At 47.7% G+C, this 27,982-nt stretch overlaps 1 protein-coding gene across 50 annotated transcripts; it reads right to left on the reverse strand.

The window, feature by feature from the left end:
• On the reverse strand, window positions 1-27,890 carry LOC106840877 (leukocyte immunoglobulin-like receptor subfamily B member 3). Of its 50 annotated transcripts, none has more exons than XM_014856522.3 (14): window positions 27,737-27,875; window positions 27,294-27,378; window positions 27,090-27,125; window positions 26,617-26,901; window positions 26,166-26,468; window positions 25,651-25,947; window positions 25,089-25,391; window positions 24,391-24,438; window positions 23,653-23,775; window positions 23,264-23,339; window positions 1,696-1,733; window positions 1,401-1,456; window positions 447-611; window positions 1-368 (listed from the first exon to the last, which is right to left on the reverse strand). In XM_014856522.3, the coding sequence occupies exons 2-14, from the start codon at window positions 27,325-27,327 to the stop codon at window positions 225-227; spliced, it is 1,908 nt and encodes a 635-aa protein (XP_014712008.3). In that variant the 5' UTR covers window positions 27,328-27,378; window positions 27,737-27,875; the 3' UTR covers window positions 1-224. The 50 variants fall into 50 exon arrangements, 38 of the variants coding, with proteins under 38 accessions (XP_014712008.3, XP_044615733.2, XP_044615731.2 ...); XM_044759798.2 differs by having other exon boundaries at window positions 23,264-23,306; window positions 27,294-27,351; window positions 27,737-27,872; XM_044759796.2 differs by having other exon boundaries at window positions 447-608; window positions 1,401-1,453; window positions 27,294-27,351; window positions 27,737-27,872.
• Between the last annotated feature and the right edge of the window lie 92 nt (window positions 27,891-27,982).

Here is a 27,982-nt window from a genome sequence, read left to right on the forward strand (position 1 = left end):
TTACTGAGAAGTCTGTGGCTTTATTTCCAAAATGTGGGGATATCAGTTATCAGACTGCAGAACCAGGTGACTCCCAATGAGTCCCAGAAGCTCCTGGTGGTCCACATTAGGATTCCAGGCTGGCTGGGGGTTATTAGCTGAGTGTCTAGTGGGGGCAGCTTCTGTGCCTTCTGGGGTCGCTGCAGTCTCCCTCGCTGGAGGATGGGGTCCGGGTCCTTCCTGGGCTAATGGATGGCCAGAGCAGCGTACACGCTGGGCTCTGCTGGGGGCTCCTCTGACTGGGAGGAAGGGGGTGTCATCTCCCGTCTGAGGATCAAGTGGTTCAGCTGGGCATAGGTCACGTCCTGGGGGTCTTCAGATGCAGCAGCCTAGAACAGGGGAAAGTGAGGGATAGGTATGTGGTTGGGGTGGGGGCAGCCTGGGGTCTGGGAGAGCATGGGACCCACCTGTCTGTGCATCTGTCTGTCCTCTTCTGCTTGTCTGTGCTTAGCGTTCAACAGTTCCTCTGACAGTGGGGCAGGAGAGGTGGCCACTCCCTGCCTGAGTCTTGCTCTTGAGTGGTTCACCTGGGCGTATGTCGCTCCTTGGGGGTCTTCATCATGGAGGCTCTGCTGGAGGGAGACAGAGGGACAGAAACAGTGTCTCCTTGATCCCACTGCTGACCTCCTCCAGTCAATTGTCCACACTGCTACAGAGTGAGCTCACTTTCCTGATGGAATCTTCAGGTACATACTAAGCCTGTGACATCTGGTTGCTTCCTACAGTTCTGATTCTTATCCTAACATGCTATCTCTTGGTCTTTTGAATCCAGCCACACGGCCCATCCTCCTGAAAAAGCATGTTGCTGCCTCAGGACCTTTGCCCCTGCTGTTTCCTCTGCCCCCACCCTGCACTCTACCCCCTTTCCTTACTTTATTTTCCTTAACAGCACTTTACACTCTAGGAAGCTACTCTCATATTTGCATGTGGTCTCTTACCCACGAGGTGAGCTCAAGGAATGTGGAGACAGTATTGCTCACTGCTGTACCTACAGCACCTGAATGGAGCCAGGTAAACAGGGAGCTCCCTTTTCACAATGTGGGGTGAAAGAATGAAGGGGAGCCTAGGGGACTTGTGGGTGATTCACTTATTCGTGCATCCTCTTGAGACCTGGGGTGCATCCAACAACCAGAAGGTCAGACAGTGGACAGGAACCAGAAAAGGGAACCACAGAGGAGGAGCACTGAGGTCACAGAAACCAGGAAGAGTGAAGTCACAGCAGGACGCCCCAGGTGCCTGAGAGGAGGGATAAGTGTGGGACGCTGCTGAGAGCTGGGTGACGTGAGGACAGCCAAGTGTCCATTGGGTCAAGTTTGACAACAGGAAGGTCCCTGGTGGCCTGGACATGGCTGGGGTCTCACCTGATGGCCCAGCTCCACGCCCTCCTCAGGCTGTGTGTCCTTCACGGCGGCATCTGCTGGGGCAGATCAGGGGGTGTGTCTCTTGTCAGGATTCCCTGAGGTCTCTCAGGGCTGCAGCCCCTCCTCTGCTCCCAGATGGGCCACTGAGATCCAGGGGTGAGGAGATGGGCCCAAGGTCACTCAGGGGAATTTCAGTCCTTTTCACCCCAAATCCCCAGACCCTTCCAGCCGATGCCCCCATGGCCCACTGAAATCTGTGCCCCCACCCCCCATGGGGGCCCCTTTTTCCTCTCACAGAGGGTCTGTTCCTGGGTGTCAGCAGCTGGACTGGAGCTGGGGGAGGAGATGGGAGTGTAAGGGGCAGAGAGGGGGCCGAGGGTGGGGTGGGAGTCTGGGGTCTTCAGGGCAGGAATTACCTGATCTGCAGGCCTCTGTGCTTGGGCTGTGGGTCTGCAGCCCCTGCAGGAAATTGGAGATCAGCCTGTGTCTGGGCTGGGTCAAGATGGACAGAGTCTCAGCCCTGGGAGGTGATGACCACCCGCCCTCCACATGTGATTCGGGAGAAAAGAAGAAAACCGTAACCCTTGCTTGTGTGTATGTTTCAATATTTCATGAGACTGAAAAGGTGAAAGAATTCCTTCAATGTGTACATATGTGTTGGATTAAGTGTTTTCTTTTGGATTTTCTGATTTGAGATTCTGGAAAAGTCTTTTTCTGGTTGACTTTCCCATCTACTTTTTTTCCCCTTTGGCTGGTGCCCTAAGCCCACGTCCTCCTGTGAGCCGGGTCACCCTGTTCCCTACTCACCTGGTGTCCTGCGTTTGTCCTGACGCTGGTGTCGGGTAAGGAGGAAGAGGAGGAGGAGGGAGAGGAGCAGGACGAAGGCCACCGTGACTCCAATCAGAACGTTCAGATACCATGTGAGACCTTGGGCACATGTGATGTCATGAATGAGCCAATGACGCTATTTAACTGAGCACCTACTGTGTGCCACACACGTGCTGGGGTCTGTGCACTCACCTCCTCTAACTCCCAACAATCATGCACCAAAACACTGCCATCCTCCACCCACCCATTTCACAGATGAGGAGACTGAGGCACAGAGAGGTAAATCATGTGCCCAGGTCACCCAGCCTGAAGTGGCGGAGCTGGGACTGGAACCCAGAACGGTGGGTTCCCTTGTTTTCTATTATCATTTTTTATGCTGTGCCCTTACTCTCCAGGCAGAACACGAGGCAGAGACCTGACCAGCAAACACAATCCCTCCCCCACCCCCATCTCCCAGCCCACGTCCGTCCCCTACTCTGCAGAGGGCTGGCACCCCCAATGGGGGCCTGTGTGCACATGGAGCGTGTGCATCTGGGAAGGGCAGGAGGGAGGGCTGTCCTCCCTGAGCTCTCGGGGCCAGGCCCCAGGCTGAGGGCTCTCTCTCTGAGGGGCATGGCGGAGGCCTGTTGTGCAGAGAGGACCCTCAGGCTCGGAGAGGAGCGTGCCTCGTCCAGGGTCCCACAGGTGGGCAGTAGCAGCCCTGGGGTTTGAACCCAGGGGTGTCCTTGCCCCAACTCCACGGCTCCTCCTGGACGGGCTGCGCCCCTGAGCGTGTGGAGGAGAGCTCAGACACCACACGTGTCCCCACACTCAGTGTCCACGCAGCCTTCTTGGACCATGCAATCAGTGAAACTGGTCTCACGGAGAAAGACGAGCATTCCTCAGGTCACCATCTCAGGAAGGGACTGAGCCAAGACCAGACCTGAGCCCCTCCCACGCACCGCTTCCCCACAGAGACCCTCGCTTACCCCACCTTGTGCCTGACTCCCCGGGGGAGAGTGGATCCTCAGAGTCTCCTGGGGATCAGGATGGGAAGTGAGGGGGTGGCTGCCATTCTCCCCACTTCAGCCTGGCTGCCCCTCCCCCGAGATGGGTCTCAACATCTCCTCCCTCTGCCATGACGCCCCATCCGCCGTCTGCCCAGCCTCAGAACTCCTGAAGCCCCGTGTCCTCTGACATCTCTGCCCAACTCCCCTGGGAGACAGGCCATGCCCGAGTGAGTGATCCTGGTCCCTCTGGGCATCAGCCTCTTCTAGTCAGCGCTCTTGTGTCTCTGGGTGAGGGACTTCTAGGACTGGACACTGGAGAAGGATCAGGAGGCGGTGCCTCTGGCCTTTTCTCCTTTTGTCAGCCCTGAGTCCTCCCCAGCTGTCTCCACTCACCGCAAATGTCTCTGGACCTCAGGGATGAGGATGAGGATGAGGATGAGGCCGGCTGGGAATTGCTCTGGCTTTTTCCATCCCTCTGAGAGGTGAGGTTCCCCTCTGGCTGACTTGCCTTCTGTGACCCCCTCACTCCCATCCCAGCCCAGAGGTCCCCTGGGAACAGGACCCTGAACTGACCGTGAGGACACAAGGGGCACGACTGGGGCTCCTCACCTGAGACCCGGAGCTCCAGGGGGTCACTGGGCAGTGACAACAGGTGGGGGGAGGTGCTGTGTGAGCCGTAGCACCTGTAGGTCCCCTCATGGTCTGAGGTCACAGGACCGATGGTGAAGTTGGCCTGAAAGGGGGCGGCCGTGTCCTGCAGACGAAGGAGCTGGGGAGGAGCAGGTGACCCCTCCTTGGACAGATGGAAGGTATCGAACCAGATCTCAGAGCCACACTGCAGGGTCACATTGTCTCCCCAGGACACTCTCCCCAGCTGGGCTGAGAGAAAGGGTTTCTCATACATCCCTGGGGAGAGAATGTTGTAGTGTGTAGAGAGCTGCCCCCTCCCCACATGCCGTTGACCACTGACCTCTCTTCAAGGACTCTGTCTGTGACCCCCTCTCAGCTCCTCTCTGTCTTTTATCTCCTGGCGCCTCACTCTGCCTTTCTCACTCCCTCTCCCTAGACCACGGCCCCATCTCAGTCCCTGCTCCAGGACCCTGTCTCTGGACCCCATCACCACCAGGGGTGACACTAGGCCCAGCATCCTGAGCAGACAGTCAGGACATGGGGCTCTTCACCTGCGACCAGGATGTCCAGGGGTGCGCTGGGGGCTGACCATGCATAGGAGAGGTTGTGTCTACCATAGCATCTGTACTGGCCCCTGTGGGTGTGGTCCACATGGCCCAGGGGGAAGTTGGCGCTGTGCTGCCCATGAAGATGCTGGGGGGGTGTGAGCGCCTCATCCCTGGTAAGAGCGAATTTGTCAAAGCCGGCCTCTGAGCGACACTGGAGGGTCAGGTTGTCTCCAGAGAGCACCAGCGAGCCAGATTGGGCTGAGAGGGAGGGCTCCCTGTACACACCTGGAGAGAAGGGACGCACACCCCACATTGTCTACTGGGCCTGCAGTGAGAGCTCTCACTAGTCTCTCCCCAGCCTCCTGCTCTGTGGTTCAGGCCCCAGGAGGCCATGTCACCGACCCCAACCACCTCCAGGGCTCCACTGGGCGCTTAGTTCTGTCATTTTTGGGTTCCAGGAAAGTGACGGATCAGGGGGCACTCACCTGTGACTTCGAGATGCAGAGGGTTGCTGGGGTGTGACCACACATAGGGGTAGGAGCTGTGAGAACCATAGCATCTGTAGGTCCCCCCATGGGAGGTGTTCACAGGGCCCACAGGGAAGAGGGCCTGCCCCCTCCTATGATGGGTCCTTGATTCCATGTGTCTGGGAGGGTCAGCTCCTCCCTCCTTCAGCAGATGGAAAGTGACAGATGTGTTCTCTGAGCTGCACAAGAGGGACACATTCTCTCCTGAAGCCACCACAGGGCCTGGGTGGGCTGAGAGGGAGGGTGCGTTGTACACTCCTGAGGGAGAAGGAGGGAGCAGTGTTAAAGGGGCGATCGTCAGCCCACACACTCCAGGTGTGGACTGTGAGGGCTGAGGTCCCCTGAGCCCACACTCCTTCCCTTCTGCCTGCGAGGAGGAGCCCACAGTGGGAGGGGACCCGGCTCCTCCCCCTTACCTGTCACCAGCAGGGGCAGGGCGTCACTGCGCTCTGATGAGCTGTTCATGCTGGTGTTGTACGCACACTGATACAGCCCTGCAGTGTGTGAGCTCATAGATTCGATGGAGAAACTGGTCTTGTTGCTGGAGTCCTGTGGGGTCTCTGTCTTCACGGGTATAGAGACCCTCTCTTTATACAGATGGTAGACTTCAGCCTGCAAAGACCCCTGACACCAGATGGTCACAGAGCTCCCCTTGGTGACCATGGGGGCGGGGTCAGCCCAGATGGAGGGTTTGGGGGCAGCTCCTGGAAAGGAATCAGAGCTGAAGTGTCAGGAGAGCCCTTCTCCCCTCAGCTGGCCCAGCTGTCACTCAAGGCCCCTCCCAGACTGGTTACCATCAACCCAGACCCTCTGTGCTCCTTCCACCTGCCCACTGGGTTCATTGGGCTGAAGCAGGAGGTGTGGGGAGGACTCACCCGCCTGTACCTGGTTCCACAGGCCCGGACACAGCACTGGAAGAGAGTTCCCTGTGAGGGCACGTCTACTCACCCACACAGAGAAGCTCCAGGCCTGGTCTAGGCCCCTGAGCACTGGGGTCAGATCTGGGTACTGAGCACGTCTGTCCTGACCCCAGAAGTTCTGCCCCCACTGAGCCTCCTGAGTCCTGGGGTCTCTCAGGAATCAGGACCTGGGGTTGGAGGAGACAATGTCCCTCTTCTTTTCCCCAAACTCACCCAGGCAGAGAAGGGCAGTGAGGACAGGTGTCCTGGCCCTGCCTCCCATGGTCCCCAGTTGTGCAGACAACTGAGAAAGTCCATGGAGCCTGGCAGGACAGACAGACAGAGACAGTGTGACAAGGTCCAGGCTCCGTGTGACACGTCACGGGTTCCTCATCTGTGGCCTCACAGGAAGGGGAACAGCCCCTCCCAGGGCCTTGCTCTGCTCTCCCTGATGTGTGGGGCTGCAGAGACAGCAGGCCCAGGGGACCTTCCAGACCAGCTCTGAGTCTCTGCACATGCCAAACACTCTGCCTCCAGCTCATGCCAACCCCAAATCCTGAGAGTGACACATATCTCAGAACATGAGGCTTGCAGAGGACAGGAGAGGAGCCAGTACAATCTCTGTTCTAATTCTGACTCTGTCTCTTGTAGAGGTTTTGTGACCTGGGGCAAATCACTTCCCTTTGCTGAGCTTCTGTAAATGCAGATTTTCTTTCACCAGCCAGGCAGTCAGTATTTATTGAGCAGTTCCCATGTCCCGTCATGGTGCCAAGAGCTGGAGGGTCATTGGTGAAGCTGACAGAGTCTTTCCCTGGACTCATGGGCTCAGGTGAATGAAGACAGAGATTACGAATATTTAGGTGGCTAACAATTCAGTTATAGTCTTGTTTTAATACAAGTTGGAAGAAAAAAGAAAACAAGGGACAATGAGATTCAGTAACAGGTAGTCATCCTGCATCCTGGGTCCTGGTTGTGAGGGGTCCTTCTGGGGAAGCAGTGACCCAAAGCATGAGCAGGGGTTAGCCCAGAGGTGGTGATGGTGATGGGGCATCCTCACCCACAAAGATCTGAGCTGTTCTCAGAATTGAGAGCATCAGGAGAAGGCCGGGCCTTGTCACACAGGATCTTGAGCACCGTGCAAGTGTTTTGGATTTTGTCTTTAAGGCAATGGGAAGATTTTAAGCAACAGAGAGTATGAACATATTTCTGTTTTAAAAAGACTACCACCATGTAGAAAATGTAATGCTGGAAGCCTCTATTGATAATTAATTCTATTAATAATAGAATTGTTATTAGTTATCCAGGGGCCAACATTAATCTGGCTCCTGGATGGCGTGTTATCAGTACTTTAAGCCATTTATGTGGTTTTTATCGTATAACCCTTGCACAAATCTGTAACACAAAATACATTTACAATTGAGTGGAATGAGACAGGGTGGTTTCTTTGTCCCTCAGGTTGGAAAGGAGTCAGCTAGGTGCAGACTTGCTGAGGGAGAAGCCAGAGGAAGGCACAGAATTGTTAAGTAGCTCAGTTTGTGTGTGTGCTTGGGGTTGTGTGTGGTTACCTGTGATGAGTTTGGTTGAGGAGGAGAGTTGTGTTTGCTGGGGCTGGTGAGTTTAGCTCAGGCCTGATCATTAACAGCCCTGAACATCAGATGGTGCAACTTGGATGTGTTTTGAAGATGGAAACTGTTGGAAGGGTTTTGGGAAGGGCAGGATCAGACCAGACAGGGTTATTAGCAGAGTCTTTTGGAGGCAGAGAGAGAAATGAAGTGGAGAAAGGAGTGGGGGCCTGTCCTGGAGGACCAAGAAGCAGGCTGATGTGATGATACAGATGAGACCTCCTGAGTCTCGTGATGGATTGTGATATTGTTAATAAGGACTCAAGGGGCGTGGTGGTGTGGATGTGATGATTGGATGTGAAGTGCCATAGAGTGAGGAACTGAAGGCTGTTCCACTCTCTGCCTTGGTACCTGGAGGAGCCAGTGGGGCCCTCACAGGGAGGATGACCCTGTGGGAGAAGGAGGCGTGGGGAGATGCTTAGAAGGCTGATGACCATTTTCAGAAGAAACAGAACCCTCCCTCCTGACCTCGGATTGTCGGTTTTCTTCCTTCCAAACACTTCCCTTCACTGACTTCCTTGTTTCTAAAGTCAGCACCATCTTTTTCTTCATCATCCTCCTTCAAAACCTCTGAGTCATCTTTCCCTCCTCAGTGCCCTTTACTTCTCCAGGAAGAACTCCTTTTTTTCTGAATTGTTTTATTGAGGTCATGTTGGTTTATAACATTGTGCAATTTCAGGTGTACGTTATTATATTTCAGTTTCTGATTAGACTGCATCGTGTTCACCTCCAACAGTCCAGTTTTCATCTGTCACCATACATATGTGCTCCTTACCCCTCTCACCCTCCCCTCTCCCCTTCCCTTCTGGGAACCACTTAATCTATTGTCCTTATCCTTGTGTTTGTTTATCTTCCACATATGAGTGAATTATACAGTGTTTGTCTTTCTCTGTCTGGCTTACTTTACTTAGCATAATACCCTGAAGGTCCATTGATGTTTTTGCAAATGGCACAATTTTGTCTTTTTTTATGGCTGGGTAGTATTCCATTGTACACATATGCCCCATATTCTTTGTCTATCCGTCTGTTGATGGGAACTTGGGTTGCTTCCACAACTTGGCCATTGTGAATAATGCTGCAATGAACATAGAAATGCGTAAATCTCTTTGTATTGTTGATTTCATGGTCTTTGGATAAATACCCAGTAGTGGGATAACTGGATCATACAGTATTTCTATTTTCAATTTTTTGGGAAACATTCATACTGTTTTCCATGGTGGCTGCACCAGTTTGCATTCCCACCAGCAGTGTAAGAGGGTTCCCTTTTCTCCACATCCTTTCCAACATTTGTTTTTTTTTCTTGTCTTGGTAATTATAGCCATTCTGATGAGTATAAGGTGATATCTGATTGTAATTTTGATTTGCATTTCCCTAATAAATGGTGATGGTGAACATCTTTTCATATACCTGTTTTCCATCTGTGTGTCTTCCTTGGAAAAATGTCTGTTCATATCCTCTGCCCATTTTTTGATTGGGTTGTTTATTTTTTGTTGTTGAGCTGTATGAGTTCTTTATATATTTTGGAAATTAACCCCTTGTGGGATATGTGATATGGAAATATTTTCTCCCAGTTGGTGGGTTGTCTTTTCATTTTGTTCATGGTTTCCTTTGGCTTGCAGGAGCGTTTTAGCATGATGTGGTCCCATTTGTTTATTTTTCCTTTTGTTTCCCTTGCCCAAGTAGACATTGTATTCAAAAGATGCTGCTAAGACTGATGTGAAAGAGGGTACTGCCTGTATTTTCTTCTAGGAGTTTCGTGGTTTCAGGTCTCATATTCAAATCTTTAATCCATTTCAAGTTAATTTTTGTGTATGGTGTAAGATAATGGTCTACTTTCATTCTTTCACATGTGGCTGTCCAGTTTTCCCAACAATATTTATTGAAGAGACTTTCCTTTCTCCATCGTATGTTCTTGGCTCCTTTGTCAAAGACTAACTGTCCATAGATGTGTGGTTTTATTTCTGGGCTTTCAATTCTGTTCCATTAATCTGTGTGTCTGTTTTTGTGCCAATACAATGCTGTTTTGAATACTATAGCTTTGTAGTACATTTTGAAGTCCGGGATTGTGATGGCTCCAGCTTTATTCTTTTTTCTCAGGATTGCTTTCACTACTGGAGTCTTTTGTTGTTCTGTATAAATTTTAGGATTCTTTATTCCATTTCCATGAAGAATGTCATTGGGATTCTGATTGGGATTGTATTGAAGCTGTATATTGTGTTATTTAATATGGACATTTTAAATATGTTTGTTCTTCCAATCCATGAGCATGGGATATCTTTCATTTCTTTATGTCGTCTTCAATTTCTTTCAGTAATCTTTTATAATTTTCATTGTATACGTCTTTCACCTCCTTGGTTAAATTTATTCCTAGATATTTTATTCTTTTTGTTGCGATTGTAAATGGGATTGTATTCTTGACTTCTCTTTCTGCTAGTTTGTTATTAGAGTATAGAAATGCAACTGAATTTTGTAAGTTGATTTTGTACCCTGCAAGATTGCTGTAATTGCTGAGTATTTCTAATAGTTTTCTGATGGATTTTTAACAAGTTTTCTCTATATAAAATCATGTCATCTGCAAACAGTGAGAGTTTCATTTCTTCCTTTCCAATTTGGATTCCTTTTTCTTGCCTAATTGCTCTGGCCAAGACCTCCAGTACTATGTTGAATAACAGTGGCAAGAGTGGGGCCCCTTGTCTTGTTCCTGTTCTCAGAGGGATGGTTTTCAGTTTTTGCCCATTGAATATGATGTTGGCTGTGGGTTTGTCATATATGGCCTTTATACTGTGTTGAGATACTTTCCTTCTTTACTCATTTTATTGAGAGTTTTTTTTTTTTATCATAAATGGACATTTGATCTTATCAAATGCTTTCACTGCATCTATTGAGACGATCATGTGCTTTTTATTCCTCAGTTACTTAATGTGGTGTATCACATTGATTGATTTGTGGATGTTGAATCATCCATGCGTCCCTGGTATAAATCCCACTTGATCATGCTGTATGATCCTTTAAATGTATTGCTGTATTTGATTTGCTAATATTTTGCTGAGGATTTTTGCTTCTATCTTCAACAGTGATATTAGCCTGTAATTTTCTGTTTTTGTGTTGTCCTTCTCTGGTTTTGGTATCAGGGTATCATTGGCTTCATAGAATGAGTTAGGAAGCATCCTGTTTTCTTCAATATTTCAGAGAATTTTGAGAAGGATAGGTATTAAATCTTTTTTGACTGTTTGGTAGAATTCACCAGAGAAGTCATCTGGTCCTGGACTTTAGTGTTTTTGGAGATTTTTGATTACTGCTTCAATCTCTTTACTTGTGATTGGTCTATTCAGATTCTCTGTATCTTCTTGATCAGTTTTGGGAAGTTGTATGATTCTAATTTATCCATTTCTTCTAGGTTATCCAATTTGTTGGTGTATAGCTTCTCATAGTATTCTCTTATAATACTTTGTATTTCTGCAGTATCTGTTGTAATTTCTCCTCATTCATTTCTAATTTTATTTATCTGAGTCTTCTCTCTGTTTTTCTTAGTGAGTCTGGCTAAGGGTTCGTCAATTTTGTTTATCTCTTCAAGAACCAGCTGTTAGTTTCATTGATTCCTTCCATTGTTTTTTGAGTCTCTATTTCATTTATTTCTGCTCTAGTTTTTATTATTTTCCTCTTTCTGTTGACTTTGGGCTCTGTTCTTTTTCTACTTCTGTTAGGTGTAGTTTATGATTACTTATTTTAGATTTTCCTTGTTTCTTGAGGGAGACCTGTATTGCTGTAAATTTTCCTCTTAGTACCACTTTTGCTGCATCCCACAAGAGTTGGTATGTTGTGTTTTCATTTTCAATTGTCTCCAGGTATTTTTTGATTTCTTCATTGATCTAATGGTTGTTCCATTGTATGTTGCTTACTCTCCACATGTTTGTGACTTTCTCAGCTTTTTTCTTGTAATTAATTTCTAGTTTCATAGCCTTGTGGTCATAAGAGATGCTCAATATGATTTCTTTTTTTTTTATTGTGGTAACACTGGTTTATAACAATATATACATTTCAGGTGTACATCATTGTATATTTTGAATTCCGTGTAGATTACAGCATGTTCACCACCCAAAGACTAATTACAATCCATCACCGCACACATGTGCCTAATCACCCCTTTCGTCCTCTTCCCTTCCCACTCCTCCTTCCAATCTCTGTTTCTGTGTTTGTTTGTCATTGTTTTAATCTTCTACTTATGAGTGAGATTGTATGGTATTTGACTTTCTCCCTCTGACTTATTTCACTTAGTATGATACCCTCCAGGTCCATTCATGTTGTCACAAATAGCCAGATTTCATAATTTTTTATGGCTGACTAGTATTCCATTGTGTATATATACCACATCTTCTTTATCCATTTGTCCCTTGATGGGCACCTAGGTTGCTTCCAAGTCTTGGCTATTGTGAATAATGCTGCGATGAACATAGGGGTGCAAGTATCTTTATGCCTTTGTGTTATCAAGTTCTTTGGATAAATACCCAGCAGTGGAATAGCTGGATCATATGGTAGATCTATCCTCAATTTTCTGAGGAATCTCCATACTGTTTTCCATAGTGGCTGCACCAGTTTGCATTCCCACCAGCAGTGTACAAGGGTTCCCTTCTCTCCACATCCTTTCCAACACTTACTGTTTCCTGTTTTGTTAATTATAACCATTCTGACCGGAGTGAGGTGATACCTCATTGTAGTTTTGATTTGCATTTTCCTGATAGCTAATGATGTTGAACATCTTTTCATATGCCTACTGGTCATCTGTATATCTTCTTTGGAGAAATCTCTGTTCAGATCTTTTGCTTATTTTTTAACTGGGTTGTTAGTTTTTTGCTGTTGAGGTGTATGACTTCTTTGTATATTTTGGATATTAACCCCTTATCTCATATATGGTTTGCAAATATCGTCTCCCAATTGTTAGGTTGTCTTTTCGTTTTGTTGATGGTTTCCTTTGCTGTGCAGAAGCTATTTAGTTTGATGTAGTCTGATTTTTTCATTTTTTCTTTTGTTTCCCTTGCCCAGTCAGACATGGGACTTGAAAATATGCTGCTAGGACCAATGTCAAAGAGCGTACTGCCTATGTTTTCTTCTAGAATTTTCATGTTTTCGGGTCTTACATTCAAGTCTTTAATCCATTTTGAGTTGATTTTTGTGCATTGTGTAAGGGAATGGTCTACTTTCATTCTTTTGCATGTGGCTGTCCAGTTTTCCTAACATCATTTATTGAAGAGACCCTCCTTTCTCCATCGTTTGCTCTTGGCTCCCTTGTCGAATATTAGCTGTCCATAAATGTGTGGGTTTATTTCTGGGCTCTCGATTCTGTTCCATTGATTTGTGTGTCTGTTTTTGTGCCAGTACCATGCTGTTTTGGTTACTATGGCTTTGTAGGATATTTTGACATCAGGGACTGTGATACCTCCAGCTTTGTTCTTTTTTCTCAGGATTTCTCTGGCTATTCAGGGTCTTTTGTTGTTGCATATAAATTTTAGGATTCTTTGCTCTATTTCTGTGAAAAACGTTGTTGGAACTTTGATAGGAATTGCGTTGAATCTATAGATTGCTATAGGAAGTATGGACATTTTAACAATGTTACTTCTTCTAATCCAAGAACATGGAATATCATTCCATTTCTTTGTGTCTTCTTCGATTTCTTTCAACAATGTTTTATAGTTTTTGGTGTACAGGCCTTTCACCTCTTTGGTTAAGTTTATTCCTAGGTATTTTATTCTTTTTGTAAGCAACACACTTCTAAATAATCCATGAGTGAAGAGAAGCTCAAGGACGACTGAAAAATAGTTTAAACTGGATGAAACGAAAATCCAGAATACTAAACATTGTATGGTGCAGCCACAGCAGTATTTAGAAGGAAGGTAAGAGCAGCAAGTGTTCATAGTGAACAAAGAATGGTTTCCAATCACTAACCCAAGCTTCCATCCAAGACACAAGGAAAAGAAGAGCAAACTCACCCCAAGGTAAGCATAATGCAATAATTATAGAGGGCAGAAATCAATGAAACTATACACAGAAACACAGGAACAAAAATGAATGAAACCCAAAGCTGATTCTTTAAAAAGACCAGTAAAGTTGACAAACCACTAGCCAGACTAATCATGGAAAAAAGAGACAAGACACGACTTGCCAACATCTAGCATGAATGATGGGATGTCACTACAAAAAGGATTACTTTTAATTAATTATTAATCAATAAGATAATAAGATAATAGTACTACAAACAACATTGTGACCATAAATTTGACAACTTAAATGGAATGGCCCAACTCTTGAAAGACACAAACTACCAAAACTCACTCAAGAAAAAATCATGTGATATTGTTGAAAAACATTAAATTGCATTTGTAGTTAAAACAACTTTCCAACAAAGAAAACTCCTGGCCACAGTGTTCTCACTGGAATGTACCACCAAACATTTGGGGAAGAATTGATACACTCCTTCACAATCTCATCAAGAGAATAGGAGAGAAAGGAACACTTTGCAACAATTTTATCAGGCAAGGGTTACTCCAAACACAAACCAGACAAAGACAGTCTAAGGAAAGAAAGGCACAGACCAACGTCCCCCGAGAACATAGATGCAAACATCCTCACCAAAATATTGGTAAGTATAAGCCAGCAATATAGGAAAAGGACAAGACATCACAACCAAGTGGGATTCATCCTCAGGTGCCAAGCTAGTTCAGCGCTTGAAAATCAATAAAGGTACACCACTGTGTTAAGAGACTAACAAACATGCACACAAGGATTTGATAAAATAAATAAAATGCTCAGCCATACGGGAATAGAAGGGAATTTCCTTAATCAGACAGTATCTATGATCTCTGTTTAGCTAACATTATGCTGAATATTTTCCCCCTGTGATGGGGAACAAGGCAATGATGCTCTGACCACTTCTATCAGAACTGGCCAGTGCAGTAAGATAAGTGAAAGGGAATAGAAGGCATCCAGATTAAAATGGAAAGAACAAAACTGTCTTTATTCCCAATCCAGATAATCTTGTGGAGGAAATCCTGAGGAGTCTACAAAGAAGTGTCTACAACAAATAGGTGAAGGAGCAAGTTCTCAAGATATAAGATCAATATTCAAAAATCAGTTAAATTTTATTCTATAAATTAACAAGGAAAATTGGAAAGCAAAAGTAAAATACAATACTGTTTCCATTAACCCTAAAACTGTAAGCATGTCGGGGTATATATAAGTACAGATGCGTAAGATCTGAAGACTGAAAACTATGATATTTGGCTAAGAGAAATTAAGCACAACAACAACAACAAAACAAAGAAGCAATATTCCATGTTCATTGATTGAAAGACTCAATATTGTTAGGACTTCAACTTTCTCTAAACCCATAGGTATTCACATCCCCCCAAAGTCCCAGCTAGCTTTTTTAGCAATTAACAGGCGGATACTAAAATATATGTGGACATACAAAAGCGCAATAGTAGTGCAAGAATTTTGAAAAGGGAGAAAGTAGGACATTTTCTTACACTAAGACTTTCTATGGAAGGAAAAAATGTAATGAGTAGTGTGGCATTTGCATAAGGATAGGAGGTAAAAAAATAAACAGAATAGAGATCCCAGATGTAGAGATCACACAGATGATCCATTGACTTTTAGCAGAGGACAGAAGTTCTTCCTTGAGGAAAACATCACTTTCTCCACAAATGGTACTAGGACAACTGGATGTCTGTTTGGAATAGATGAACCTTGACCATTACCTCACACTATACACAATAATTCACATGAAATGGATCATAGATCTAATTGCAAAAGTCAAAATCATAAGGTGTCTAAAAGAAACCATTAAAGAAAATCTTTACAACCTTAGATTAGACAAAGATTCCTCAGAAAGATACAAAATTATAAAGCACAATAAAGGAAAAATTAATTGGAGTTTATAAAATTAAAAACTTCTGCTCTTCTAAAGACAGTGTTAGGTAATGGAAGAAACAAGCCAGACTAAGAGAAAAAATATACTTATTGTGAGTGTATCTGATATGACATTTGTATGTAGAATAAGTAAGAGTTTTTACAAATAATAATAAAATCCTCCCACATGAGCAAAACAGTTTGAACAGACATTTCTCAAAAGAAGATATTTAAATGACCAACAAAGATGTGAAAAAATACACAACATCAATAATCACTGGAGAAATGAAAGTAAAACTACAATGATATATCAAGCAAATGGATGAATTAAAAAAAATTATACTGTGCAGAAGAGGGCAGATACAGAAAAGTACATGCTTTATGATTCCTCTTTTATCAAATTCTAGATCTGGCCTGACTAACACCTAATGAATAAAGCTGATTGCTGTTTGCTTCAGTCTGGGTTTTGGGGGTGTAGGTTGACTAAGAAGGTCACAGTGGAATTTTAGGAGTGGTGGCAGTGGTTTGTGTACTGATGGGGGTGATAGTTACATGAATTTCTACATTTGCCAAAGCTGATGAAACTATGCACTTAAAGGGGACACATTTTATGCCTCAATATTCCCACACATACATACTAGTTAGGCTCAATCAGTGTCCATTCCACCAGGGCTGAAATCAACTTGCAGCCACATGTCTGATGCTTCCATAAGGAATGATACCATATTAAGGACTTGGTGTCTATCTTTGCTGCTGAAACGATGGCCATCCATCAGTGTCTGTAGCTGGATCAGTCTCAGTGAAAGGCAGTCCATGACACCAGGCTCATGAAGAGCTTCCGTCTCTGCCACCATGGCTGTCCTTCATAGGCAACGGTGTAAACTCTGGAACAATGAAGAGCAGAGGCTGGCTAATATCTGCTGAATGAGCTACCCTGTCCCCTTGGTTGTTAAGGACCTTGTCTACAGTGGGGCTCTCTAGGGACATTAATATCTGATTCAAAGATCCAGTGCTTTGAGCCCACTCCTGTACATCCGTCCATATACGTGGCTGCTTCCTGGATATCCTTGTCTCCTCCATTCAGTTTTGCTCTTTCCAGCCCCTTGACCATGTAGAAAAGGCATTTGCTGCTCTCCTGGAGTCCGCGTACACCTTTAGATCTAGCTGGTTCTCTTTCCACAAAAAGTGCATTATCCTTTTCAAAAAGATATCCTTTTCGAATATCTGCCCCCTGAAGGCATTTTCTCTCTCAGAGTCCCCTGTGTGGGGCTGTAGAGCAACACTACACCAAAACATCCCACCACCCAGGCAGGACCCAGGCCACAGAGCTGTAGATGACGTCTGAGGAGAGGAGCCATTGTTATGGGTACAGATGTGGGTGTCATGTGTACCTAACCCACATCTTTGTGTGACTCACGTTTGTCCTCTGGACCTGTCCATGACCCTCGGTGTACCACTCTCATCCAACAATGGATTGCAACCTTAGGGCTTGGTGGGAATGACAATAGCCAGCTCATGATGGATGGTTCCAGTTGCATAGACACCTGATGTCTCCTTGTCAGTCATTCAGTTTCTATTCGGAACCAGTACCGTATCAGGAGCAGGTTTTTTTCTATTTTATTTTTTATTGAGGTTATGATAGTTTACAACCTTGTGAAATTTCAGTTGTACATTATTATTTGCCAATCATATTGTGTGTGCACCACTTCACCCTTTGTGCCCACCCCCCCATCCCCCTTTCCCCTGGTGACCACTAATCTGTTCTCTTTGTTCAGGAGCAGTTTTTTAAGTGGCATCCACTGTCTGTCGCAGGTGATGTGATGGCATGAACCCAAGGGAGCTAACTTTTAACTCTGCTGCTGGGGCTCAGCTTTGAATTCACACAGCACCCCGGTGCACACAGGTACCTAAGGCACCACGGGATCTGTCAGATCACAGGGCCATGGCTGTAGGGTCCTGGCGCTGCATAGCCCTATCTTCCTCTGTGCTCCAAACTGGCAGACTTCTCAGTCACCTGGTAAGGGAGAAATTTGTTTTCTCAAGTATGGTATTTGCTACTTCCACCATCCAAAGCCTCATACCTTAAGTGTGTCTCTTTCTTAGTGTGACGCGTTGAAACGTGCAATACAGGGTATGTCATGGCAGGGCTCAGAGAGCAGCACTTCTATAAAGTTCACTGCATTGGCAGGTCCTGAATCTTTGGTTTTCTTTTTTCTTTTTCCCTTTTTTGTTTTAAATCTCCCACCCTCTGGAGTACATACCAGAGCTACCAGAGTACTCACCACTCTCTACTCATCAAGTCAGAGTAACACGATGTCACCAATATTGTGAACAAATGTGATGTTCTCCCAAATGTCAAGGTGCTGAGGGTCCCTTTGGACGATACTGTGAAAGAGGGAGCGTTAGTTTATCCCTGGACACTGTGAACGTGTACTGCAGTCCATCCCAGGTGAAGAAGAGCTGCTGCTTAGTTACCAGATCCACAGCTGAATAGAAGTGACCAGAGGCTACAGAATTCTCTTCTAGTAAATGCGTCCATCGTGCAGAGCTGCTGTGACAGGAGTCAGTACAGGTGAGGACTGTGGCCCTCCACCATCCATGACACATGATCCATCCTGTTTCGCAGGGGCCGGGCTAGTGTCCTAAGCAGGGATACGACGGGACCACCACTGCTTCCTTTAAGCCTTTGAGGGTGGCCCTACCCTCTGCTCGTCCATCTAATGCAGGATTGTTTTCGATCTTGATGCCAGGCAACATGAAAAGTTATGCTGTTGAGTACACAGATTCTGCTTCCTTTCTTTAAAGAGTATGTATCTTTGTTTTGGAAGTTGATTAAATGACTTGGTGGTTCAGCTTTTCCTTTCAAGGCTTCAACAACAGTCTGTTTAGGCAAATCTTACAGCTCATTTGCCCTCACTACCAAGGCCTGGCTCTTCAGGGGGTGTGTTGATGGCTCCAAGTGTTCCACAGGTTCCCTGGGCTGTGTGGAATTCAAACATCTCCCATCACTGTGTGAGCTCAGGGAGTTAAATACAACTTTAATTTATGCTTACTTCCTAAAGTATTAGCCCATCAAGAAAGGCTGCAAACATCATTGCATCAATGCATGTATGCTTGTTTTTGCTGCCTCAAAATTTGAAAATAATGTGAGGTGAGTGCTCATGGAGGGAAAATAACTGGGAAGTTTTGACTTTCTTGCCTCTGCGCTGTCCCAGTGTCCACGTTTTTTCTTCTCATTCTTCTTCCTTCCTCTTGTTCCAGGCTTCCTCCCTTTATCAGTTCCTTTCTGGGTCAAGAACTTCCTTTTCCATCCATTTAGGGGAGGCCTGCTTGTGATCAATCCTCTTAGCTTCCTCCACCTGAGGATGTTTTTATTTCCCCTTCATCCCTGAAGGATAACTTCACCATCTGTAGAATCAGGGTCAACAGTTCTTTCTTTTCTGTACCTGCAAAATGTTCCACTTGCTTCCTGCCTTCCCGGTTTCTGATGGGAAGCCTGTTGTCATCTGAATAGCTTCCCTCTATGGTCAGGTGGCATTTCTGTCTCACTGCATTCCAGAAACTTGTCTTTGGGGCTGGCCTGGTGGTGTAGTGGTTAAGTTCGTGTGCTTGCGGGTTCAGACCCCGGGCATGGACCTATACACTGCTCATCAAGCCATGCTGTGGCGGCATCTCACATACAAAATAGAGGAAGCTGGGCACAGATGTTAATTCAGGCCCAATCTTCCTCATCAAGAAAAAAGAAACTTGTCTTTTGTTCCTTAGTTGGATCATGTTGAGTCTTGGCGTGGATTTCTTATCCTCTTAGGCATTCACTGAGTGTCATGAATATGCAGGTTTATGACTTTTGCCAAGTTTGGAGAAATTCCAGCCATGATTTGCTGAATAGTTTTCCAGTCTCCTCCTCTTCTCCTCTGCTTCTAAGACTGAGATCACATAGATGTGAGATCTTTTGTTAGAGCCCCACAAGTCCTGAGGCTCTGTTCATCTTCTTTTCTGGTTTATTTTGTCCTTGTTGTTCAGACTGAGTAATTTCTGTTGTTTTGTCTTCATGCTCATTATTTCCTCTGTCCTCTCCATTCTGCTGTTGAGAACATCCTTGCAGCCTTTTATTTAGATTATTGTATTTTTCAGATCTAAAATTTCCATTACTTTCTTCTTTGTATCTTCTATTTCCTCGTTGAGAGTTTTTTTTTAGATTTAATTTAAGCATTTGTGTAATTGCCCATCAAAGCATTTTTATTATGGTGCTTTACAGTCCTCCTCAGATGATTCCAACCTCTGCGTTATGTCAGTGTCAGCATCTGTTGACAATGGTCTTCTCTCATGCAAGATGAGATTTTCCTGGTTCTTGTTATGATGAGTGGTTTTTTAAATTGAAACCTGGACATTTTGGATAAAATATTGTGAGAATCTGGATAGTATTTAAATCTTCTGTTACAGAAAGCCTTTTCTGACACCTGGCTGGGGTACTGACTCATTACTGCCAGGAGGAGGTTACAGTCCAGGTCCCCCATGTGACTCCTTGGACACCCGCTGTGTCACTCCTGGGGTCCTAACAGTCTTAGCCCATGTGCTGCCTTCTCTGCACTGTTTGGCGTGTTCTCATGATGTTGTGTGTACAAGGTCCAGGAGTTCTACTGTGCCTCATGGGGGTTAGGGAGACATAGCTCTACTTCCTCTTGGTCCAAAACTGGGAGTCTGCAATGCAACTGATTTTTATATATTGATGTGGTATCCAGCGACATTGGATCAATGCTTTTCAAATTAGAATAATAGATGTTTCTATTATTTGTGGTTTTCCATGCACACAATTTTGTAATTTTTGAGTAATACAGTTTTATTCCATCCATTCAGTGCTTATCATGTTTTTATTTTTACTTTATTTGATTGTTTCTTTCAGTGCCCTGCTGAATAGAAGAGGTCATAGTGAATATTCTTGTCTCCTTCTCAGTCACAGGCAGAAAGATTTCAATTTTGTACCTTTAAAAATTATTTCTCTTCCCAATTTTTAAGGATGCTTTGATAAATGATAGGAAATCCCCTTTTATATCTGAGGGAGTTTTTTCCCATTATAAATGGTGATGTGTTTTATCGGCAGCTTTCAATCTCTTGATATGATCATTTTTTTCTATTTGTTCTTTTATGTTTGAAATATATCGATTGATTTTTGAATATGAAACCAATCATGCATTCCTGAAAAAAACATACCAACATTGTTGTGCTGTGTTATTCGTTTTATATATTGCCGAGTGTTGTTTGGGAATATTTTGTGTAGGAATCTACAGGCAAGTTCCTGTGAGATAGCTTCCTATGATTTTCCCCATTTTGTAGTTTCCTTGTCGGGTTTTGGTATCAGTTTTTCCTGGACTCATAGAATGTGTTGGGAGGAATATTACCTCCTTCTCTATTTTTGGGAAGAGGCTTATTTAAGTCTGGTATGTGCTTGCATGTGTGTGTGTGTTTGTGTGTCCGTGTGTGTGTGTATGTGTATTTCATGAGTGCGTTAGTGTTTGGAGGCATTCACCAGGGAAGATTTCCAGACCCAGAGTTCATTTTTTGGGAAAATTTTATTTACATGTTCAACATATTCAATATATATGTCAATTCAGATTTTCTATTTATTTTTATCCATCATTTTGGTATATTGTGTTTTTGAGGATTTTGTCCATTTCGTCTACATTTTCTAATGTAGTGGCATAAAATTGATCATAATGATCTGTTGTGTATTTAAAGTCTGTGGGATCTGTGATGCTGTCCTGATGATGTAATATGTGCTTTCTCTCTTTTTTCCTTGAGCATTGTGGCTGGGATTTGTAAGTGTGATTGATGTTTTCGAGAATGAAACTTTTTGGCTCTAGTTTTTATTTGTCCTCATTAGTAGCTACTTTCATCATCATTTCCCTCCTTCTACCTTAATCTGGGATAATTTTCTATTATTTTTCCAAATTCTTGATTTAATAGCTTAGGTCATTGATCTTTTAGGCTTTTCTTTTCTGATATATTCACTCATGGTTCTTAATTTTCCTATTTCATAGGTTTGATGTGTAATGTTTACATTATCATTCAATTTAAAACATTCTCTCCCTTCTGTTTTGGATTTCTCATTTCACTCATGCATTACTGAGAAGTCTGTTGCTTTATGTCCAAAATGTGGGGATATCAGTTATCTTTGATTGCAGAATCAGGTGACTCCCAATGAGTCCCAGAAGCTCCTGGTGGTCCACGTTAGGATTCCAGGCTGGCTGGAAGTCATTAGCTGAGTGTCCCCTGGGGGCAGCTCCTGTGCCTTCTGGGGTCCCTGCAGTCTCCCTCCCTGGAGGGTGGGGTCCGGGTCCTTCCTGGGCTAGTGGATGGCCAGAGCAGCGTACACGCTGGGCTCTGCTGGTGGCTCCTCTGACTGGGAGGAAGCGGATGTCATCTCCTGTCTGAGGGTCAAGTGGTTCAGCTGGGCATAGGTCACGTCCTGGGGGTCTTCAGATGCAGTAGCCTGGAGCAGGGAGAGAGTGGGGAGATAGAAATATCATTGCGATGGGGGAGGCCTGGGAGCTTGGGGAGGATGGAAGCCACCTGACTGTCCCTCTGCCTGTACTTAACATCCAGCAATTCCTCTGACGGGGGAAGGAGAGGTGGCCACCCCCTGCCTGAGTCTTGATCTTGAGTGGCTCACCGGGGCATATGTCACTCCCTGGGGGTCTTCATCATGGGGGTCCTGCTAGAGGGAGACAGAGGGACAGAAACAGTGTCTCCTTGATCCCACTGCTGACCTCCTCCAGTCAATTGTCCACACTGTTACAGAGTGAGGTTACTTTCCTGATGGAATCTTCAGGAACTTCCTAAGCCTTGGACATCTGGATGCTTTCTATGATTCTGATTCTTATCCTAACATGCTGTCTCTCGCTCATTTGGCTCCAGTCACACAGCCCATCTTCCTGAAAAAGAATGTTGCTCCCTCAGGACCTTTGAAACTGCTGTTTCCTTTGCCCCCATGCCCTACACTCTACCCCCTTTCCTTACTTTATTTTCCTTAACAGCACTTTGCACTCTAGGACGCGACCCATTTATTTACATGTTGTCTCTCTCACCCATGATGTGAGTTTAAGGAGTGTGGAGACAGTATTGCTCACTGCTGTACCTGCAGCACCTCAATGGAGCCAGGTAAACAGGGAACTCCCTGTGCACGCTGTTGGGTGAATGAATGAAGGGGAGCCTAGGGGACTTGTGGGTGATTCACTTATTCGTGCATCCTCTTGAGACCTGGGGGTGCATCCATCAACCAGAGGGTCAGACAGAGGACAGGAACCAGGAAAGGCAACCACATAGGGGGGGCCATGAGGTCACAGAAACCAGGAGTAAAGTCACAGCAGGACACCCCAGGTGCCCAAGAGGAGAGGTCAGTGTGGGACACTGCTGAGAGCTGGGTGACGTGAGGACAGCAAAGTGTCCATAGGTTTAAGCACGGCAACAGGATGGTCCCTGGCAGCCTGGACAGGGCAGGGGTCTCACCTGAGGGTGCAGCTCCACGCCCTCCTCAGGCTGTGTGTCCTTCACGGCAGCATCTGCTGGGGCAGAACAGGGGGTGTGTCTCTTGTCAGGATTCCCTGAGGTCTCTCAGGGCTGCAGCCCCTCTGCTCCCAGATGGGCCACTGAGGTCCAGGTGTGAGGAGATGGCCCGAGGTCGCTCAGGGGGGATTTCAGTCCTTCTCACCCCAAATCCTGAGGCCCTTCCAGCCCATCCCCCCATGGCCCACTGAAATCTGTGTCCACACCCGCCATGGGGGCCCCTTTTTCCTCTCACAGAGGTTCTCTTCCTGGGCGTCAGCAGCTGGGCTGGAGCTGGGGAGGAGACAGGAGTGTTAGTGGCAGAGAGAGGGCTGAGGGCAGGGTGGGAGTCTGGGATCTTCGGGGCGGCAATTACCTGATCTTCAGGCGTAAGTCCTTGGGCTGTGGGTCTGCAGCCCCTGCAGGAAATTGGAGATCAGCCTGTCTCTGGGCTGGGTCAAGACGGACAGAGTCTCAGCCCTGGGAGGTAATGAGCACCCGCCCTCCACATGCGATTCAGGAGACAAGAAGGAAATCTTAACACATACTGTGTGCATGTTTCAATATTTCATGAGATTAAAAAGGTAAAAAGTACCTTAAATGTGTGCATGTGTGCTGTATTAAGTGTTTTCTTCAGGATTTTCTCATTTGAGATTCTGAAAAAGTCTTTTTCTAGGCTGCTTTTCCCTTCTATTTGGTTTTCCTGCAGCTGGTGCCCTAAGCCCACGTCCTCCTGTGACCTGGGTTGCCCCGTTCCCTACTCACCTGACATCCTGCATTTTCCCTGACGCCGGTGTCGCATGAGGAGGAAGAGGAGGAGGAGGGAGAGCAGCAGCAGGATGAAGGCCACGGAGATCCCGATCACAGCCTTCAGGTACCACTGGACACCTTGGGCACAAGTGATGCCATGTACGAGCCCTTGATGCCATTTAATTGAGCACCTACTATGTGCCAGGCATGTGCTGGGGTCAGTGCAGTCATCTCCTCTAACTCATGACAATCCTGCAACGGGAGACTGCCACTCCCATCCATCCATTTCACAGATGAGGAAACTGAGACACGGAGAGGTAAGTCACATGTTTCAGGTCGCCCAGTTGGAAGTAACTGAGCTGGGAACTGAACTGGGATTGCCGACTGCCTTCCTTGCTCTTTCCACTCCAGCTGAGCACCCTGAGCTGAAGGGAAAGGGCCTGAACCCCATGGACTCTTGTCCTGCCCCTCCCTCCCCCGTACAATGTCACTGTCACTGATGCAGAGGGGACAAGACCCCATAAAATCACATCCTGGGGGGCTTCCCTGTGAGGCCTCCTCTCTCAGAAGGTCAGAACCACTGTCAGAACTGACAGGGAGTCTAAGCTCTGGGCCACAATTCTCTCCTTAACACTTCGAGAAACTGAGGCCCAGACAGGGGAAGGCGTGTCCAAGTCAGAGTCTCCTGATGTCTTAACTCAGCCCGCGCCCCCATGGACCCACCCACCACTCCTCACAGAGACCCTCACTTACCCCTCGTGGCGCCTGACTCTGTGCGGGGCAGTCGGTCCTCAGAGCCCCCTGGGGATCAGGATGGAGGTGAGGGGGCTGCTTCTCCCCACTTCAGCCCGGCTGCCCCTCTCGCAGGCTGGGCCCCAATGTCTCCCTCTGCCATGACTGCCCCACCCACGCTCCAACAGCCTCAGTTTGCTGGAACCCTGTGGATCCCCCATCTCTGCCCGACTCCTAGCCCCTGGAGACAAGATGTGCTGAGAGAGGAGCTAGGAGTCAGATCAGCTGAATCTCGAGAGACAGGCCTGGAGAAACTGTGAGCTCTCTGGACAGAGGCCCCTGTTCTCACCAGATGTTAAATGGAGCCCTGGGGGTGGGGAGGTGGGCTCCCCAGAGGATCCTAGCAGAAAGGACAAGAGGAGATGAGGGGCTGGAGGTTCCCCCAGAGACCCCGTCTCTGCTCACACAATTATCCTTCATCTGCCCTGTGGTCCCCAAATCTCTCTCTCCACCCACATGGAGGATTCTGGTGATGGGGACGTGGGAAGGGGCAGGCACGAGAGGGCCCTGTTTCCTTCCTATACTCTGAGGGGCAGATCCCTCTCTGGGTGACCCTTCCTCATAGCCCCCCCCCCCCGATTCTATCCCAGCCCAGAGTTCTCTGGGGGACAAGGCCCTGAGCTGAGTGACTCAGAAAGGAAAGGGTCAGGTTCCCTCACCTGAGACCACGAGCTCCAGGGGGTCACTGGGGTGTGACAACTTGTAGGGGGTGGTGCTGTATGAGCTGTAACACCTGTAGGTCCCCCCGTGGGCTGGGGTCACAGGACTCATGTAGAATTGGGCCTTGTACTGCCGAGCTTGGTACTTTGATCTCAGACGCAGTGGGGGATCGGCTGCCCCCTCCTTGAACAGAAGGAACGTGTCCACTGGCCCCCATGACTGACACAGCAGGGTCACATTCTCTCCTGAGGCCGCCGTGGGGCCTGGCTGCACCAAGAGGGAGGGTGTGTCAGGGAGCTGTCCTAGAGAGAGGAAGGGTGGGTGAGGGGCTGCCCGCCCACCTTGTTTGGAACCAAGAGTCCCCAGGCCTCTCTCTGAGGAGCCCCATCTCTGTCTGTCTTGTTTTCTCTGAGTTTCTCCCTCTCACTGCCCATCCCCTGTCTCTCTGTCTCTCTCCCTCCCTGAGGACCTCACACCCCTCTTCCAGGCATGACCCTGTGGGGCTCCCTGGCAGGGCCTGTGCATAGTCTGGGCTCCTGACTGAATTCCCTGGCTCCTCACCTGCCACCAAGATATCCAAGGGGTCACTGGGTGCTGACCACTCAGAAGAGAGGTTGTGTCCACCGTAGCATCTGTATTGGCCCCCGTGGGAGGGTTTCACAGGGCCCAGGGGGAAATCAGCCTGAGAGTGTCCAGCCTGGGGCTGCCGTCCAAGGCGCTGGGGGAGGTCATGTCCCCCCTCCTTGGACAGAGCGAATCTGGCATAGCCGACATCAGAGAGACACTGGAGGGTCAGGCTCTGTCCAGAGGCCACGATGGAGCCCTGCTGGTTCAGGAGGAAGGGCTTCCCAGACACACCTGGGAGAAGGACCACCTGTGGATTGCAGGGGCTGATTCCTCCCATAAACCCCCTTCTCCATCCTGGAACCCAGGTCTCACTGTCTCTCACTCTTTGTGCCTCTTCCCCAGGAGCCCCCTTATCCTCTCACCCCACCCACTCACCTGGGGGTCCCTGAGAGTAAAGACCCTGTCTGGTGCCTCAAATCACGGGTGGGACCAGGATGGGACTTCCTCACCTGGGACCAGGAGCTCCAGGGGGTCACTGGGGTGTGACCACACCTGAGGGTTTTTACTGTCATAGCCATAGCATGTGAACGTCCACCTGTGGCTGGAGGTCACGGGGCCCACAGGGAACAGGGCCTGGGGCTGCCCACTGGGGTGTCGCTGTGAGTCCAGGGTCCATGAGGGCTGATGTTCTCCTTCCTTAGTCAGAATGAACCTGTCAAATCTCAGCCATGAGCCACACTGGAGGGTGACGTTCCCTCCTGCTTTCACCACAGGGCTCGGCAGGGCTGAGAGGGAGGGTTTGCTGTAGATTCCTAGGAGAGGAGGAGGCAGCACGTAAAATGGGGCTCATACCTCCCTCATATCCCCTGGGGCTGGGCTGTGAGAGGGGACACACCCCTGAGAGCAGACCCCCTTCCTGAGGGCAGAGCCTGAGGCTGGGATCCCTGAGTGTCCTCTCACCTGTCACCACCAGCTCCAGGGGGTCACTGAGCTCTGACCAGCCAGTGGGGCTGAGATAGTAACAGCGATATCGCCCTGCATATTGCTCTGTCATGTGTGGGATGAAGAACGTGGCCTTGTCCCCAGGCTTCAGTGGGTTCTGTCTGCTCCAGGGCAGTGAGCTTCCCTCTTTATACAGTCGGAACTCCTGAGTCTCCTTGGTCCCCTGACACCAGATGGTCACAGGACTCCCCCAGGGGATCACAGAGCCTGGCTCAGCCCAGATGGTGGGTTTGGGGAGGGTCCCTAGAAGGAAATCAGAGGCTGGGTCAAAAGACATTCCCCACCCCAGTTCCCCAGCTCTTAGCCCTGGACCCCCCACACGTCCCACATCCCTCAACCCAGAACTACTGTTCTCCAATCCCAGCTGCCTGGTGGGGGCTCTTTGTCCCCAGAGAGAAGGTGGGACCTGGGACACCTGGAGACACACTTACCTGCCTGCACTGGGGTCCTCGGGCCCACACTCAGCCCTGGAAGAGAATTCCCTGTGAGAGATTTGCCCTGAATCTGAGCAGAACCCTCCTTCCCATGAGCCTCCTGAGTCCTGGGCTCTCCTGACAGATCAGGGTCTGGCTGTGGGGTGGGGCCCTTCCCAGACCAGGGCTCCAGGGCTTCTCCTCCCCCTCCCCAAATCTCACCAAGGCAGAGCAGGGCTGTGAGGGTAAGGCTCATGGCGTCTCCTCCCTCTGGCCCCAGCTGTGAAGATGAAAGAGACTACAATGCCTGGAAGGACAGACGGATGCACAGGGTGTGGCCACTTGGAGGCTGGTCCTTTGTCACGGGTTTCTCATGTCAGCAGCCCCACAGAAAGGGGAACTGCCCTCCCCAGAGCTGGGGCAGATGTTCCAGGCGCTCTGGAGACATTTCAGATGAAAGATGGTCTCTCCTGACCCCCACTGTCTGCCTGATCTGCACTCATCTCACCGATGGGCAAGACTTCACAACAATAGATGTGGTGCCTTCCTGAGATGCCCCTTCCAGGTGAGGTGACCCTGGGTATGTCCTTCCGTCTCAGAGCCTCCCCCATGGGGTCTCCTTCATCCTCAGCCCATCCATCAGCACATCCCTGTGGGGTCCTCACCATGGACAGTGGTCATCCAGGCCCTGGAGATGCTTCAGGGAAGACGCAGTTTCCTGCTGCCTGCAGAGCTCAGATCAGTAGACACACACGCTCAACATCTAACTGTACAGTTCAGGAGCGTGTCATTGTGACAATGAGCACAAAGGAGAAATGCAGTGAAATAAGGGAAGGAAACATGATGCAATCCTACTTGTCTATTTTTGCTTTGTTGCCTGTGCTTTTGGTGTCATATCCAAAAAAATGTCT

This window comes from Equus asinus, chromosome 26 (assembly GCF_041296235.1).
Source record: "Equus asinus isolate D_3611 breed Donkey chromosome 26, EquAss-T2T_v2, whole genome shotgun sequence".
Lineage (NCBI taxonomy): Eukaryota > Metazoa > Chordata > Mammalia > Perissodactyla > Equidae > Equus > Equus asinus.

Excerpts from the sequence above, each read along its gene's own strand:
- LOC106840877 (XM_014856521.3), bottom strand. Across the intron at positions 26,902-27,089 it reads GAGGACCCCAGTGCAGGCAG|GGACCCTCCCCAAACCCACC; the intron begins GTAAGTGTGTCT and ends ATTTCCTTCTAG. Across the intron at positions 23,340-23,652 it reads GGGAAAATGCAGGATGTCAG|CCCAGAGACAGGCTGATCTC; the intron begins GTGAGTAGGGAA and ends GTCTTGACCCAG.